Raw genomic sequence first — 13,690 nt, 5'->3', positions numbered from 1 at the left:
TTTTGTTTTTTGCATGTTTATCTCTATCATAAGTTTATATTATATTTTTTTATTTGTGTCTACTACTTATACGTTTCAAAATAAAAAATCTTTTTTTTTCTTCTTTCTTTCATACAAACCAGTGTTTGTGACTCTGTTTCTCAGCTTCAGTTTTATTAGTGAATGAGTTTTAGCCAGAAAAAACTGATACCGCCTTCACCGCGTGGAGGTATCCAATGTCACTTTCACAATTAATAGGATTTAATGACAACTTTGAAACTAAATCTATCAAGCCTTCCATACAACAGAGCGTGCCAGATATATAATTATACATACATAAATACTTTCGAAAGCCATAACCCTTCTTCGCCAGAAGAAAAAACAGTCGGTTAAAAAACGTCATTTTTAGGGTTCCGTAGCCAAATGCCAAAAAACGGAGCCCATATTGATTCGTAATGTCTGTCTGTCTGTCACAGCCACTTTTTTCCGAAACTATAAGAACTATACTGTTGAAACTTGGTAAGTAGATGTGGTCTGTGAACCGCATTAGGATTTCAAAAATAGAAAAAAAAAACAATAAATTTTAGGGGTTCCCCAAACGTAGAAATAAAATTCAAATTTTTTTTTTCATCAAACCCATACGTGTATTCACATTTATGGATAGGTCTTCAAAATAAATATTGAAGTTTCTAATATATTTTTTTTTGTAAACTGAATAGTGTGCGCTAGAAGCACTTCCAAAGTGGTAAAATGTGTATCCCCCCCTCTAAGTTGTAAAATAAGAGAGTGATAGAACTTAAGATAAATATTAGATGTACATTACAAAGCAAAGTTCCACCAAAAACTTTGAACGAGATCTCATATGTTTTTTTTTAAATACGATATCATAAATCGTTACAACGAACTACAAGACCTTTTATATTATGTTACTAGCTACTACGGATTCATCATGGGCAAGTCCGACTCACAGTTGGCCGCTTTTTTATTTTTAATATTTTAATATACAATATAAACAGACTTCTGAAGCGAACTGTAGTACGTTATGTATTTGTTTTCTTTGATTGTTATAAAATATCCTAATACGGCATTATAAAAATTAGATGAGATGAGTTTATAAATGTATGTTTTTTTATGGAATAGGAGGACAATAGAGCGTACGGGTCACCTGGTGTTAAGTGATCACCGCCGCCCACATTCTCTTGCAACACCAGAGGAATCACAAGAGCGTTGCCGGCCTTTAAGGAAGGTGTACGCGCTTTTTTTGAAGGAACCAATGTCGTATCGTCCCGGAAACAGCGCACAAGGAAGGAAGGAAAACTTTTTTACTAAATGAACTGAATTAAATCATAAAGAAGGGGAAAATTTAAAAAAAAAAAATTTTTGACTGTTGCTTCTCAATATATTCATGATAATGTTCTATATGTTCATAAGCACATTGAAGAATTTGCTAGAAACTGTGACAATCATAATGTTAACACGAGGAACAAACATAAACTTTTTATGCCTACTACTCGATTAAGTCGAGTTAGTAAGTGTTTTATTGGGCGTTTATTATACTTTTGCAATATGATCCCAAAACAAACGTGTTACGAAACATAAAAGAACTAGCTGACCCGGCAAACGTTGTTTTGCCATATAAAGTATAATTCACGCGATAGTTTTATAATTAATAAATAGCCTATGTGTTATTCTGGCGTGTAAGCTATATTATTGTAAAGCTTAATCAAAATCCAATCAGTAGTTTTTGCGTTAAAGAAGTTCAAACATACATCCAGACATAAAAACTTTCACATTTATAATAGTAATAGGATTGTTAAAAAAATGATTGTGTGGAAAAGGTTATTTCAACATTAACGATTTTCTTAACGATAGCATAGACTGGGAATGAAGCGGACACCCTCAGGCTCTTTAATTCTAAATGTTTATTGTACGATATTACATAGTAATCCATATTTTTATTTAAAAAAAACCGCCTGAGTTTCTTGCGCCCATTCTTCTCAGATCAGTCGCATTAAAATCACCACATATTGTGATATACTTCTTCAACTTACATAATTTTAATAAAACCTCCTCCAATACACTTTCAAATAATTCATATACTGCATCTGGGGGTCTGTATATACTAACAACAATGGTGTGATTGAGCTCTGCACAGGCTATTTCAAAGGTACGTTCAACAGAGAGGCCTACAATATCTTCACGTTCTTTGAATTTAAATAATTTACTTACAAGTATAAGAGAACCACCATGTGTAGCCTTTTCTCTGCAAAACGCACTTGCCACCTGATGAACACTGAAGTTAAAGATGAGCTCATATCTTCTGAGCCAGTGCTCTGTTGAACATAAAATATGTATATCTTTTTGATCCATAAATAACTCCAGTTCAAGTTCTTTACCAAATAATCCTTGCATGTTTTGGTGCATCAGGTTTGCAATTTTACAATTATTACTTATTCTAGTACATGTTAAATTACTTGTTTTTACACTGCTAGAGGAGTCCCCTATTGTCTTAATGTTTAATTTTTTGGAAAATATTCCAAATCTTTACTTAAATTACACTGCTCAATAGAAGCAGTGGTCATTAAATTAATACTCTGCTCAATAGAAGCGGAGTCCAAAAAGTTATCACACTGCTCAAAAGAAGCAGTGCTTATCAACTTACAACTAACCTGCTCATAAGAAGCAGGAGACGGAATTGCAAATAGTTGGCCGTGTTATAAAATAAATAATATGATAGCGATTTTCCTATTTGTCTTTTATAGTAATTAGATAGGTGTAACCTATCAGATGTCAATATATTACGTATTTTATAATTAATTAAATTATTTATGTATATTATCTGTATTTTACTAGATAATTTATTATCATTACATGTTGAATAATTAGAATGAGACTATAGGGTTAACATATTGTTCAAATTATATCTTATTTTGTTTTCCTGTGGCAAATCAGGCATATATGGATGTGAATATTATAAGATTTTCTATTTTTAAGGTATTTAAGTAAGTCTTTATTTATAAAGTTATTAAGGAATTGAGGTATTATTATTTATAAGTATTATTTAATTATTTTTAAGTATTTATTTATAAAGTCACTGTACACTTTTCGTAATTTTTTTTTTTATTTAAATTACCTCTTCTCCCAATCATTACAACAATAGAAGTATTAGAGCAGTGAGTATCACTAGTAATTTGTTTAATAATTTGATAATAAGTTGCCCCTGGCATGAAAATATTTGTTACTAACTGCCCGTTACTTATTTTATGAAAAATCAACCCCAAATTTCTTCCCAGATCATCACTGTAGATCTTTATATGTTTCTTATGGGAAGAAAGTATTTGTGGATGTTGATTTTCAATACCAGGAGAAGTGTGAATTCCGACAGACTGAGAAATTAATTTTATGTCACTTTTTTTGCTCGAAGGGCCCGGAGAAAACTGACAGTTTAGTGATGAATTAAAACACTCTGTGTTATAGGTGCTTAACTTAATCAATTCATCCATAGCTGTTATGCGTTCTGCTATGTCTTTTTGAGAAATCTCATATAGTTGAGACACATGATCCAGATTTTTTTGTAATGTTTATAGCTCAGACTGAAGAGAGCTCACACTTTCCTTATAATCTCTTCTAATATTTTCCAAATCTATACAGAGTTCTTCAGTTTGTAATTTCTGCTGATTTCTTTCCCGGCATAGTTTAGAAAATTTTGCACATGAAACTTTGTTTTTGTTTACAATGTTATTGTTTTTTCAAATGAATTTTGGTAATCTAACTTACTTCTTAAATTTATTTTTACATAAATGAGCTGGGTGGAAAGCCACAGTGCCCACACTAACATTAGTTGATTTATAATTGGGTATTTGGTCTGGTGAGACTAAATCTGGGGCTCTTCCGACCAACTCATTAAATAGGTGTTTGAGAAGCCTTGGAACCTTCATCTGATGTTTTATGAGAGTTTATAACTTCCTCACCTTCATATAGCTGGGATTTTAATTTTACTACCAGATCTAAGGTTTCATCAAAACCATTGCACACAGGTTTTTGTTTTCTTGCAGTGTACAATGCAGTGCCGCTCTAGATTATTGAAAAACCCGAAATTTCTGAACGACGCTACAACTACGCTCGTCACCTTGAAACAATAATATGTTAAGTCTCATTCGCCCAGTAATTTCACTAGCTTGCGCGCCCTTCAGACCGAAACACAGTAATGCTTACACATTACTGCTTCACGACCGAAATAGGCGCCGTTTCTTACCCATAATTTAGTCGGCATCCTGTGCAACGGAACCTACTGGTGGAAGTGTGGAATGGTTACGAAAAAAATGAGCTACGAACGTTTGAGTGCGAGCAGCGGTGAGTGTTGACAAGTGAAACATACCGTTAAGCTAATTAATATAGTGGCGCTTTGAAACTCAAGTGCCGCTAAGAGCAAACAATTATAATTATCAAGCAGTCTCTTATAAAGTATTCACGGCAAGCAATTAGGGTTATGTACAGCTCTGTCTACGTTAAAAGTTAATTTTACATGTTTTGCTGATTTTAATAAAAATGTGGCTAATAATACTACATTGTATTGTTAGTATGAAAAAGTACAGGATGTGTTATGCAAATAAGGTTGATGTAATATCCCTGAACTATGTTATTTACAACCTTAATTAAGTAGTAAATATTAGTGTGAGATCTATATAGCGTATTTAAACTTTTCTCGTTCTATTACACCCTAGGTTCTCGACGTGGGCGATAACGCCCCCTTGTGGGCGTTTGAGACTTCCGGGGGGGCAGTACCCAGAGAAAATTAGGGGGCATATAGTCTAAAAAGGCAAAAAAATACACGAAAATCCTCTAGAAATTTTTTTTTTCTCAAAGTGGGTGGTGAGAAAAATAAGGTTGAGAAACTATGTATTACACTCTTTTACGTTACTGGTCAATACTCACCGCTGGTCGGACTCAAACTTTCGTAGCTCATTTGCTTCGTAACCATTCCACACTTCCACCCATGTGAGACACCTTTGCACAGGATGCCGGCTAGATTATGGGTACCACAACGGCGCCTATTTCTGCCGTGGAGCAGTAATATGTAAACATTACTTTCTTTCGGTCTGAAGGGCGCCGTAGCTAGTCAAATTACTGGGAAAATGAGACTTCACATCTTATGTCTCAAGATGCCGAGCGCAATTGTAGTGCCGCTCAGAATTTTTGGGCTTTTCAAGAATCCTGAGCGGCACAGAATTTTCATAGGCAGGGCGTATCAATTACTATCATCTGAACGTCCTGATAGTCTCGTCCGTATTTTAATAAAAAAAGCCACCACGGTGCCTATTTCTGCCGTGAAGCAGTAATGTGTAAGCATTACTTTACAAATTACTGGGCAAATGAGACCAAAAAATTATGTCACAAGGTGACGAGCGCAGTTGTAGTGCCGCTCAGAAATTTTGGGTTTATCAAGAATCTTGAGCGGCACTGCATTGTAATGCAGCACGTATCAATTACCATCAGATGAACATCCTGCACGTCTGAAAATTAAATGAAATTAAATTGAAATCAAAACGTTTATTAAACTCATAACATTGATTAGCAATGGCCTTAAAAATTTATATATGTATATATTTTTATATATTTTTTATATATATATATAATTATTGTGTTTATATTACTAAAAATATAAAAAATCCCTAAAAGTAAAGGTAAAGAAACAAATAAAGTATAAAATAATTAATATAAAGTTTCGTCATACACTTAATTTCATAAAAAAAAATATTAATATCAAAAAAATGAAATAAAATAACAAACATCAAACAATTAAAATCACATAAAAATAAAGGACACCGAGGTCAGGGCGATGGTCTGGGGCCTTAGTTCACTGGTAGAATAAATAAGTCAGGGAATCTCAAGATTTTTGAAAACATTTAATATGAAATGTTCATTTTATCTTTGGCTTTTAAAATAAGGGGTTTTATTTCTTATTTTATTTTTAGCGGTGGCAATATGACGTTGAATGCTCGGTATTCAATCATTCATTCGTGTCGATTATCGAACAGGTTTTTTAACATCTTAATATATATAGAAATTACGTGACACGTTGTTTGTCCGCGATGGACTCCTAAACTTATGAACGGATTTTAATGGTGATTACTTCATGGAGTCCAATTTGGTCCAACTTGAGAGATAGGATAGTTTTTATTTCGAATTGGGATCCATAATTATTTTTATTTTCAATATTTGTTTTGTATGGACATATTTTCTATGAGAGAATAATGGGACGCACGGTTTGACAGTTCTGCTGTGAAACAATTTCATTATAACAACAGGGAGCATTTTTTACGAAATAATTCTTGATGTTTTGAAATATTATTGGCGAATTCCTATAAAACAGCGTTTTTTTTTTTTATCAGAACAGAACAACGTCTGTTGAGTCAGCTAGTAGTGTATAAAACAGATCGTATGTATAAACGGCATGTCAGCCAGAAAGTTATTAAGACAAGTCTCGTCACACAATATATATGTATAAACTGGTCTATTGTATGCACACAGAGTTCAGTTCCGGTAACGTACATGCTCACTGAACTTACGAACTTACGAATTTAATAATTTATATTCGCGATCTGCGCGGCAACTGCCGCTGCACGCTATTATGACTATGAGTTCCGAAAAACTCAATAGCTATTGCCATAAAACACAATAGACAATGATTTGCTGGCATTCCTTCAGCACGCAATTTATAGATCAGTATAATCCCGATATGTGCCTCAAATTTCACGAGTGAAGAGATCATCAACAGCAAGATGCTCCTGTACGAGGTTTTGATGAAAAGAGACCAGATGCCGTTCCGCAGGAGAGATGAAAGGGGAGAGAGAAGTCTTTAGGAAGTCATAACTCTCCTGAATGTAACTGATCCTGACGATCGACGTCACCTTCTTACATGTCGACGTCACCAGGTTGCTGAAGGACATCACGAACCTCAAGGCAAGCCTGGCAGATGTAGTGTTGAAATTAAAGGCATCTCAAAACACCATAAGGGACCTGCAAGCTGAAGCTGCGACGTTGCGCAATAATATAGTTGTTAGTAGGTCAACAGAGGCCAATAACATCAACTGCGTGTTGCGTGGGGCATGCATTGCTTCGCCAGCGAGTTTTGAATCAGCGAAATTAGACTCGATACCGGTCGCTGTCCCCGTACGTGTAAGCAGTAATGTACCTGCCGGCCGTCCCTCACCTCCTCCCCTCTCGGAGGTGTCGCCTGATATCGGTACGTCAACGCCTCAACGTGACTATGCTGTTGCCATCCGCCAGCAACCTAAAGAGCGGACAGTGCTGAGGACAGAAAGTGGAAGCGGGCACGCCCACAACGATCCTGCTTGTATTTAACTATTTTTTGAGCTTTGTGCTCATAGATAATAAATAGTTTGTACACCTTTGTGTGGCAGGACTATGCGTTAGTAGCGCTCTCTGGGTTTCCACGGAAGACCAGCGTTGTGGATTCCTTCGGAACCACAACTATGCTGAGTTGAGGGCCCATTGGCGTCATTAGATTAGTATAAATTTAAGAACTATTATCAGAATGTATAATGACGTAGATAAACAGGTTTTCTTTCTTTCTTTCTGTAGAACTGCGTCTAAGGGCCAGACCCACAAGGATGGCTTCATTAAAGTGGACCAGAAAAAGAGGAGGCCTCCTGGTCGTAATCGATGTGGCACAGCACCGATAAGACAAAACCAGCTCCTGCGTACCGTAATCCAAGCGACGTATATCTACGTCTCTCGCTTTCACTGCACCACCAAGGCCTAAGAATTGTTCAGTACTTGGTTGAGAAGACAAGGTTCTGGTTGGGGGTCAAAAAGTTGGTGACGCGTCACGCAGTAGACTTTATCTGTTTTGTTGTTTGCGTCCCGACAGAACATATTATATCGACCTTCCAGGACGTGAAGATGTGACGTATTGCGGACATCGCCGACCGCCGAAAGCTACCGAACCCGCGGCTTACATCGCCGCGAAAATGTGACGTAGATTTTAAGTTATAATAAAATATATTATGTATGTGTATATGACTATAAGGTAATTATGTTATGGACCTTGTAGCCACAAGTAGCTGTTAAATAAAATGATCATTTTTATTATTATAAAAATAATAATAGTTTTAAAAAACCAAACAAGTGGGAGTAGGACTCGCCCACCACATTTTTGTATAATGTACCTATATATTTTAGTTACAGATGTAATATAAGTTTTTGCGCCATAAGCGGTCTAACATTTTTTCTTTCGCTTATATTGAAGTGAAACTTCTTTAGAGTCGTTATGATTTCAAACCGGAGGCAACGGAAAAAACGACATGTAAGAGACACAAATACAAAATGTGTAGGATGAAGCCGGCAAAGAATGAGACAGAAATATGCCTACTATTGAAGTGAAACCTTCTTTATCATCGTTGTGATTTGAAAGTCGATGAAACGAAAAAGCAACAGTAAAAAGAGCTGTCACATCAATTAATAATATTTAACACGGGAGATAATGAGATAGGCAGCATAATACGATGTTTTGGTACCAGGCGATCATAGATAAAGAAGAGATTGTCTTAAGTATGGCGCGAGTAAACCTTAATATATTCTGACTCCAAGCGCACGACGTATTACTACATAGACACCAGGAGAACATATTATTATATATATTAGTGGTGGTAGGAATGTCTTTCATAGCGGTTTAAATTATTTGTCCTCCTAGCAACACGTACCAGGAATTTACATGCACTTTAGAGGTTCATGCACCATGCAGGTTTCACTTCTGACATGTGTACTTTGTACGCACGCATTGTTTTTTTAACAGCTTCAAGATACTGTAGACTTGAGTATATCGTTTTAATTTCAACTCGATACCTCCACGCGTTCCCTAGGTAAAAGGTCTTGACAGACAGACAGATGGACGGACGTACGGCCCGCAAAGTGATCCTTAAAGTATAAGAGTTCTTAAAACGAGATTCTTATTACTTCCTTTAAATACGAGATGCAAGTAAAAATATACAGTGGTGCATGGCTGACTATTTGAGGTTTTACAATGACTTTCCAAATCTTCCTTAATTCGATTTAAAAGTCTTCAGAAGGCTAGCGAAACTCTCTAAGAACGAAGTCATTCACTCGATTGTATGAGACGTGCAGTCTTTGACAGATTGACTGATGACGGCTGTATTCTTGTAAACAAAGTAGATAGCCGAAATCCACTAACTACGATATAAGGAACTGTTCGCTTTCAAACTTAGCCGGATTATTATACTTCGTGGCCAATCGCGATACTGTAATTACTACTATTTTAAACTTATGTCAAATGACTGCACGTTTCATACTAAACTTAATTTAAATTTTTACTTAGGTAGTTCCGTCTCTTATTACAGAGAATTAAATTCTCTTTGGTCTTCAATTTAAATGAGTACATAAGGGATAGAACTGTTTTCTGCCAGCGTGTAATGACATCATTAATAACTCTTTTTGCATACTATGTCATTAAGTCATTGTGTAAGATAACTTTTTATATAAGTTAATTTTTTTGACTATTTTTTAAATTTCATGTCAAATTATTTACACATGACTTAATAACACTGTTTATATAAAAAATAATAAAATAAAACTTAAATAATCTAATAAAATTAATTAATTACAATAGTGAATATCATTACGAACGCTGTCGGCAGGTTCCCACGAAGCTGACAACGTTACCTCTTTGTATGGCCAAACTTATCCTTTGACAGAGGTACGTACCAGATCTTGGTTTACCTGTTAATTATGTTAGTTTATTTTAATTGTTATTTAGTTTTTAATTGTTTTCACCTGTACTTAACGCAAATGTTATTTATAAGTATTAATTATAATATTTATAGTACATAATATTATTATTTTAAAATAGCAATAAAAATTCAACACCTGAGTTATTAGTGGATTATAATCACTAAAAGCAGGCTTACGAGTCGGTGGTAGTCTTATTTTTTTTTTATTATGAAAAATAGAATTATGATTTATTAATATATATATAACAGGCAAAAAACCACCGAGGTTTTTCCGGCATGTCAGAAAAAATAGTTATTTGTTCAACAAGTGAGCAAAGTTATTTTTTGCTGCGAGTGCTGACTTTAAATTACGAATTGGCGAAGTATAGACTACTGAGGTAGTGAGTGATTTAAAGGCACGAGACAAAAAAAATTTGCTCTCGTGTGAAACATACAACTTTTCACCTCGACTAGCGAGAAAAGTATTATATATATATATATATATATATATATATATAGTACTAGCTGACCCAGCAAACGTTGTATTGTCGATATTAAAATCGCGATACAAAAGTAACTGTTGATCGTAGATGGGTGAAAATTTGATATTGTATATATTTTTTAATGACTGACTCATAATCAAACAAATTTAAAAAGAAATGTCGAAAAAATTAAAATATATATATATATATATTTTGTTATATATATATAGTATATATATTTTAATTTTATATATTAGTCTTTTGTTGGGCGATGTATATGCTTCTACAATATGATCCCAGAAAATGTACAAAACAAATGTGTTACGAAATTTAAAAGAATTGTTAAAAAACGTTTGTGTGGGAAAGGTTATTATAGCATATACGATTTTCTTAATGACACCACGGACTGGGATTAAAGCGAACACCCTCAGGCTCTTTAATTATAAATGTTTATTGTACGATATTACATTGTAATTAATTAATTATATTTTATATAAAAAAAAAGCCCGCTGAGTTTCTTGCGCACATTCTTCTCAGGTCTGAGCCAGTCTCTTTTGAATGGGTCGTAGATTTTGACGTTCAATAAGTGATTATAAATCCTATTTTGAATAATATTTATGAATATATATATAATGAAAATGGTCTTTGAGGCTCAATCGCGCCTAAACCACTGATCGTATCGACATGAAACTACCACCATTCGATGCAAAATTTATCCTAGATTGTTTATAGCTACGGCATGGAACGGCTAGTTTAAATATATAAAAGACGATTAAAAAGTCTTATTTAAGCCTTCTTGACGAAAAATATATGATTTTAGTAAAAAGAAAACAAAATTTAACAGTAGGGTGATATCCAGATATGAAACATAAAAACAAACAAATACTTTACAAGCAGCATATATTTAAATCATTCATCAAAAAATCATATGGGTTTCACCTCGAGAGATAATAAGCTTGCAAATCATATGCAACTTCATTTTGGTGTTAATTTATCTCAAAAGTATCATAAAATATCATGTTTGCGTCATAATTTTAGTAAATTACGACGCATTTTGTAACTTTTGTGACCTTTTGATTCTAGAAAAACTGTTTTTTATGACTTTTGTCCTTGCATTACATACGATGGAGTCATGAGGTCTTAAGAGATTTTTGAGACAACTTTAAGAGAAAAATTTTGCGCGTATTTTGAGCTCTCTTGTCGAGGTTGATGCCCTATTAGATTAAATGAGCTCTTGATTTGAAACAAAAGAATATGATACATAATAGATTTAAGAGTATTTACACTTTTATAATAAACTCCCAGCCACTATTCAGGCATTTTCTATAAATGAATTTAAATGTTTAATTATAAAATGGCTCCGTCGTCAATCCTACTACTCCACAGTTGAATATCTAAGTGATCAGATTGCCCGACACTAGATTATAATTATTTTATAGCAATAGCAATGACTGTACAATATTGTATATTTTTAGGGCAAAAAAGAATGCTGAGTTGCGCCGCTTCTTCTCTCTCCAGAGTGCCATTTGTAACCGAAGCGGTAGTAATATTAGAAAATATGACATCAAAAAGAATTCTAAAGGAATCAATTTTGAGAAAATAAATCGCTTTTAATTTCTAAAAGCTAATGAGAGATCTATCATCGGCATTGAGGAGGTGATAGATCCAGGTAATAGATCTTTATTTGATTTTCTCCCTGTACCGTACCAGTAAAAATTACACTAAATGATTCTTTAGGACCTAGGCTATAGATAAGGAATCCAAAATCAGTCGACATGCCTAATGTAATGTTTGGAAATGATATAGGAAGCATTTTACAGTGTTATGGTACCAGGCGATCATAGCTGAAGAAGAGATTTTCTTACAAAATAAAAATTACACTCTACAAAGCATGCTGCACCTCATTTTATACGAGCAGTCTATGGGTCGAGTATGCGCAAAAGCATTACAGTGCCCTGCGTGTTTAGTATTACAATGCGTTCAGAATTATATTGGAGCAGCTCCTATTTCCTCTCGCTCCTTTCCATATCCAGTTCCCCCACCCACACCCCTCTTATATTAATATCATCATCATCAGCCGGAAGCCGTCCACTGCTGGACAAAGGCCTCCTTCAAAGATTTTCACGACGATCGGTCCTGCACTGCCCTCATCCAACGTATTCACATAGTTAGCGACCACGTCTGCGTAACGTAAGTGATCACTGGCAACACACACTGAATCATCTTCAGACACTGCGGTATTTGGGACGAGAAGAGGATTTCACGGACATTTTTCTTTTTTTCCCGAACGCTGACCATCCGCTTTGGAAATAATAAAAAAAAATTTCGTCTATTTCTAGGTGTTAAATGTGCAACAGTTTTATTATAGCTTTGTATCGAAAAGAGTAGTAATAAAGGTAATGGAGGTCAAAAATCTTCCTACTAACTATGTAAGTCTTTTGGCTTTCATATAAAAAAGATCTTTTCAATTTTGTCTGTTCATTCCAAACAAGCAAAAAGAATCTCTTTCGCTGCATAATATTTATATAGAGAGTATTTAATATGATATCTAAGTATAACTGAGAGCATTTATGGAAAAGCCACACATTAATAAGGTTATCAAATAAATCAGAAAATCAAATCTAATTTATAATTTAAAAAGCCTCACGGCGGTCGCTCCATTCCCACTCTGAAGTAATTTATAACATGTCCTATGCTTTTCTGAAATCATGTTGTAAAAGCATATGCATCGCCAGTGGGCATAACAAGTTTATGTTTGTTCCTGGTGTTAACATTATGGTTATGACAGTTTCTATTAAAACCTCTTATGTGCATAACATGTACATACATCGCATGACGTTATTATATAGCCACGAGTTAAACCTTCCTTTTTCGTGCGTGTGAAAAATGCGAGTCTTTTATAAGGATTATAATTAATTATATTATGATGATAATTTAAATAATTACTCTTTAAGTAACACAATAATGTTAATGATATCGCAATGTGAATGCGTAGCCAAATTGCTGGTTTGTTTTTTTTCTCAGTAAGTGACCAGGCTGAACCGTGACGTCATTCATACATCGTCAATTCACTATTATTTTTTTCGGCTTTAAGGCTAATTGTTACAATGGGTATGTTCCGATATGCACTGCGAGCACTACACAGTGCTATTACTGTAGAAAAATTCGGTCCATTATGAACTACATGACGTCATAAATTGCCGCCATATTCTACTGTGAGCACTGGTGTTTTGGAGGTAAGGTATTCGCAGTACTTTGATCATGTGATCAGTCAAAACCACTCGAGTACCTAACGTTTTATAAACAATACCTACAGTTTATTCCCAAATATTCTTAATTTGACAGTAACAACAGTTTTTTTTTAATGAACTAGAAAACTTCAACACGCTCATTTGAAGCATGCGTCAAAAAATGCGGCTGACAGTATACGGTATTGTATTCTGTTTTCAATAGTTACCAATATAACTGGCTATAAAGGAA

The 13,690-nt window shown here is 34.5% G+C and overlaps 1 protein-coding gene across 2 annotated transcripts in view; it reads right to left on the bottom strand.

Moving 5' to 3' along the window:
• Nucleotides 1–13,690, bottom strand: part of LOC126969902 (myrosinase 1-like) — a 58,055-nt gene that overhangs the window by 27,324 nt on the left and 17,041 nt on the right. The window contains exon 2 of one of the 2 annotated variants that reach the window (XM_050815523.1): nt 2,209–2,312. The exons of the other annotated variant lie outside the window; for it this stretch is intronic. Within the exon in view, the coding sequence (XP_050671480.1) occupies nt 2,209–2,294 (86 nt within the window). The 5' untranslated portion in view covers nt 2,295–2,312. The remainder of the gene's footprint in view (nt 1–2,208; nt 2,313–13,690) is intronic. 2 annotated transcript variants of the gene reach the window in all.

The sequence above is a fragment of the Leptidea sinapis genome, chromosome 19 (assembly GCF_905404315.1).
Source record: "Leptidea sinapis chromosome 19, ilLepSina1.1, whole genome shotgun sequence".
In the NCBI taxonomy this organism is placed as follows: domain Eukaryota; kingdom Metazoa; phylum Arthropoda; class Insecta; order Lepidoptera; family Pieridae; genus Leptidea; species Leptidea sinapis.
The sequence above is the reverse complement of the archived record's forward strand: the minus strand, read 5'-3'. Positions and strand labels throughout refer to the sequence as shown.